Source organism: Malurus melanocephalus, unplaced genomic scaffold (genome assembly GCF_030028575.1).
Source record: "Malurus melanocephalus ecotype Western Australia unplaced genomic scaffold, MMel_1.1 scaffold_766, whole genome shotgun sequence".
NCBI classification, from domain to species: domain Eukaryota; kingdom Metazoa; phylum Chordata; class Aves; order Passeriformes; family Maluridae; genus Malurus; species Malurus melanocephalus.
The window spans coordinates 123,783-128,597 of NW_026623998.1; the positions used below are offsets into that span (position 1 = coordinate 123,783).

General features: G+C 60.8%; 1 protein-coding gene across 1 annotated transcript; it reads left to right on the forward strand.

Annotated features, from left to right (window-relative positions):
- Position 1: 1 nt before the first annotated feature.
- Positions 2–3,255, forward strand: NOB1 (NIN1 (RPN12) binding protein 1 homolog; the record flags this gene model as incomplete). The annotated part of the gene is made up of 9 exons (XM_057384982.1): positions 2–367; positions 436–507; positions 579–1,016; positions 1,149–1,246; positions 1,326–1,477; positions 1,545–1,687; positions 1,820–1,917; positions 1,997–2,141; positions 2,730–3,255. Coding segments are annotated over 9 exons (1,782 nt in total), but the record flags the coding sequence as incomplete, so codon positions are not given.
- Positions 3,256–4,815: the final 1,560 nt, after the last annotated feature.

The window sequence follows — 4,815 nt, forward strand, 5'->3', positions numbered from 1 at the left end:
CCGGACGGGCCCCGGTGAGTACCGGACGGGCCCCGGTGAGGGCCGGACGGGCCCCGGTGAGGGCCGGACGGGCCCCGGTGAGTGCCGGACGGGCCCCGGTGAGTGCCGGACGGGCCCCGGTGAGTGCCGGACGGGCCCCGGTGAGTGCCGGAGAGGCCCCGGTAGCGGCTCCTTTCCCCCGGGGCACCGGCCCCAGGCCCGGCCCCACGGTCCCGCCGCTCCTCCTCCCGCAGTGACCGAATTCTCCAAGAAGACCGGGGACTACCCGAGCCTCTCGGCCGCCGACCTGCAGGTGCTCGCCCTGACGTGCCAGCTCCAGACCGAGATCGACGGYCCCGGCTGCCTGCGCTGGGAGCCGCAGGACAAGGTAGGACGGGCCCGGGGACGGGGGTCCCGGTTTTGGGGCTCTCGCCCACGCCCCGTGCCGGTCCGCAGGTGCGGCTCAGCTCCACGCCGCGGCACCCCGAGGCTCCCCTGCACCTCGCCGGCTTCCACCTGCCCGCCAAGGTAAGGCYCGGGGAGGGCGAGGGGCGGCGGCCGTTCAGAGCCCCGCTGAGCTGCCCCGGCTGTGTCCCCAGCACAAACCCGCGGGGAAGGGACCATCCCAGCCCGGCCCCGGCAGCGGCTCGGCCCCGGGAGCCGACAGCGACCAGTTCGGATCGTTCCTGTACTGGCGGCCGCCCCTGCCCAGCATCGAGGGGGAGCTGCTGGTGAGAAGAGAATCCCCTGCACTCTTCTCTGCGATTCCTGGCTCCGCTCTGTGCCCCCCTGACCGTCTGCTCTCTCCCCGACACGCCCAGGCCATCTCCGGTAGCCCCGAGCCCCTGGAGGATCACCGCAGCTCGGCAGATGGGGCCAGCGCCGGCGAAGAGGAGGAGGAGGAGGATGAGGAGAGCGATGATGAAGGCTGGATAACTCCCAGCAACCTGAAGCAGGCKCAGCAGGACACGGGGCAGTGCGACACTGCTCCCACCGGCATCCAGGTGGGCTGTGTCACCACGGACTTTGCCATGCAGGTGAGTGCAGGGCTGCAGCGGGGGCTGAACCGCAGTCCTTGGGCACGGTCAGCAGGGTCTCAGTGGCTCTGCACAGCCCATTCCTGCTCCTGGGATCCCCCTCACGGGTCCTGCTGTGTCTCTGCCCTGCAGAACGTGCTGCTGCAGATGGGGCTGCACGTGCTGGCTGTGAACGGGATGCTGATCCGCCGTGCCCGGAGCTACATCCTGCGCTGCCACGGCTGCTTCAGGTGAGGGGCTGGGGCTGATCCTGCTCAGGCTGTGTTCCACAGCCCCAGGAAATGTGAACCCTCTGTGCCTCCCCGACAGGACCACCTCGGACATGACCAAGGTTTTCTGTCCCCACTGCGGTAACAAGACCCTGAAGAAGGTGGCAGTGAGTGTCAGTGACGACGGGAGCCTCCACATGCATTTCTCCCGCAACCCCAAGGTGCTGAACCCCCGGGGGCTCAGGGTGAGTACCTGAACAGAATCCCCGAGTCACTGAGGTCATGAAATCCAACCTGTGACCGATCCCTGCCTTGTCAGTGCATGCCATGTCCAGTCAATTCCTTGGNGAAGGCTGGATAACTCCCAGCAACCTGAAGCAGGCGCAGCAGGACACGGGGCAGTGCGACACTGCTCCCACCGGCATCCAGGTGGGCTGTGTCACCACGGACTTTGCCATGCAGGTGAGTGCAGGGCTGCAGCGGGGGCTGAACCGCAGTCCTTGGGCACGGTCAGCAGGGTCTCAGTGGCTCTGCACAGCCCATTCCTGCTCCTGGGATCCCCCTCACGGGTCCTGCTGTGTCTCTGCCCTGCAGAACGTGCTGCTGCAGATGGGGCTGCACGTGCTGGCTGTGAACGGGATGCTGATCCGCCGTGCCCGGAGCTACATCCTGCGCTGCCACGGCTGCTTCAGGTGAGGGGCTGGGGCTGATCCTGCTCAGGCTGTGTTCCACAGCCCCAGGAAATGTGAACCCTCTGTGCCTCCCCGACAGGACCACCTCGGACATGACCAAGGTTTTCTGTCCCCACTGCGGTAACAAGACCCTGAAGAAGGTGGCAGTGAGTGTCAGTGACGACGGGAGCCTCCACATGCATTTCTCCCGCAACCCCAAGGTGCTGAACCCCCGGGGGCTCAGGGTGAGTACCTGAACAGAATCCCCGAGTCACTGAGGTCATTAAATCCATCCTGTGACCGATCCCTGCCTTGTCAGTGCATGCCATGTCCAGTCAATTCCTTGGGCACCTCCAGGGATGGGGACTCCACCACCTGCCTGGGGCAGCTCCTTCCCATGTTTAACAACCCTTTCCATAAAGAAATTCCTGCCCTGGGACCCCAGGGATGGGAGCCCAACCTGTGGCTGGCACTTTGGAGGGAATCAAAGCAAACTGTGAACATCCTCTGGATGCTGCACTTGGACCTCAGGGCTTTTGAGATTCCCTGCTCAGTCAGAGGCCTGTGGTCACCCCGGGCTCCCTGAGGGTCTCCAGAGGCCTGTGGTCACCCTGTGGTCACCCTGAGGGTCTCCAGAGGTCTGTGGTCACCCTGTGGGTCTCCAGGGGCCTGTGGTCACCCCGCAGTCCCTGAGGGTCTCCAGAGGCCTGTGGTCACCCTGTGGTCACCCTGAGGGTCTCCAGAGGTCTGTGGTCACCCTGTGGTCACCCTGAGGGTCTCCAGAGCCCTGTGGTCACCCCGTGTCCCTGAGGGCTGTCCCCTCCTCTCCGCAGTACCCGCTGCCAGCACCGCAGGGTGGCAAACACGCCAACAACCCTCACCTKGTGGAGGATCAGCGCTTCCCTCAGCAGCGCCTGTCCCGCAAGGCCCGGCAGAAAACCAACGTGTTCGACCCCGATTACCTGGCCGGGGCCTCTCCGTTCGCCGAGAACGACGTGCACAGCCGGGCTGCTCATCTGCAGCTGAGGGACGCTGCCCTGGGCGCCGGCCGCCGCCGCCTCAACCCCAACGCCGTCAGCAAGAAATTTGTGAAGAGGAGGTGAGGGACAGGGAGGGGACAGTCCCACCTCCAGTGAGGGACAGGGAGGGGACAGTCCCACCTGCAGTGAGGGACAGGGAGGGGACAGTCCAGCCTGCAGTGAGGTGTGGTGTGGGCTCTGCCATGCTCCTCCTGGGCATGGCTGTGCCATTCTGTCCCCAGATTTGCTGTCCCTGGCTGGCTTTGGGCAGCGTGGCTTTCCTGACCCAGGACACCCTGGCAGGGGCTGTGTCACCCAATAAAACAACAAACCCCAAAGCACCGTGGCTCAGTCTCGTTTCTGCAGCTGCCTGTGCCAGGGTGAGCTGTTCTCTGAGCCTCGAGGGAAGGGGAGGTGGGCACAGAGGGAAGGAGGGAGGATTCCTGGGATGTTTTGCCTCATGGGATAATGAGCTCCAGGACAAAAGCACAGGGCAGGGGTTGTGTCCCACCCCAGAGCCGGCAGGGCTGAAGGTTTTTGCTGAAATCTTTCACAATTGACTCTTCTGCCTGGCTCTCRCTGCAGTTTCTCCCTAACTCTGCTGAAATGGTTCAAAATAAGGAAATTCCCAATACCAGCTGTGGCCCCTGGTCCTGGGGAGGTCATGGGTGCCAAGCAGAAATGGGGAACACACCTGGGCATTTTCGGTGTGTCAGCATCACCACCCCAAAGCTGCAGATGGAGGGAACAGAGCATCACACCCACAAACACTGCTGAGGAATTGGAACCTTCCAGCATCTTGGACTGCTGGCCTTTCCTCACTGGGGCAGATCTGCATCTCCCCCCGTCCCTCAGAGACAGGGATCCCAGCTTATGGAAGGCAATCCCTTGATCACAGTGTGGGGTTTAACCCCCCACCCCACAGTCCCTGTGATTGCCAAGAGCCAATCAAAACAATTCCCAAAAGCCTTTCCCTCCATGGCTCCTGCTGTGCTGGCACCAGGCAGCTTCCTCCCAGCAAAGGGAAAAGATGCCCTTGCAAAAACCACCACAAGACTTTACACTGCAAAATGAAAACTTTCATCGTTTTATTCTCGACTGCAGCTGTTTACAGAAATATAGTTGCGAGTATACAAATTTCCCAATAGAAGCAAAATATTTTTTATTTTTTTTTTTAATATTCAACAAGTTATCACGGAGAGCTAAAAACATAGATGCAAATAAAATATCCCCTCATAGACAAACTGAAAACACCGGGAATCAGTGCTTGGAAAACCCCACCTACGAAAGCCATATACACAGAACTGCACGAAGGAGTATCTGGTGCTACTTTCACATTGCAGGACACAGAAGAGGCAGCTCAGCGGTCAARGGTGCACCCAGAACATCTGGGGGGCAGGGGAGAAACCCCGAGGGGTGCAGAAATAAGAGACAGAGCTTGGAGCTCTGCTCTGAAGGGGTTGGAGCTTAACTCAGATGGAAATAGTTCAAATTGCCTCGTTTAATCAGTAAAAAAAGCTTCAGGAATACTGCAGGCTGCTGAGGACACTGGAATGTGATCCCAGTTCTGCAACACCCAAAGAGCCACTCTCAGACAGGAACTGCCCTGTGGACACCCCAAAAAACACCACGGCCCTGCCCAGGGCACTCGGGGCAGATCCCACGGGGCAGCTCCAGCCAAAACAAAGCCACAGGAGCACAGATTCCTAATGCCAGGAGCTGGAATGTGTCACACAGGGTGTGGGAGCCTTGGAACCTGAACAGAGGGGTCAGTGAGCAGGGAATCCTTGGATTCCACATCCTGTCCCCACACTGTGAATGTCACCGGGCAGTTCAGTGAAGCACAACAGCAAAAATGACAAATCTCTGGGAGAAGCAGAGCTCAGCCCTGCAAACTCCA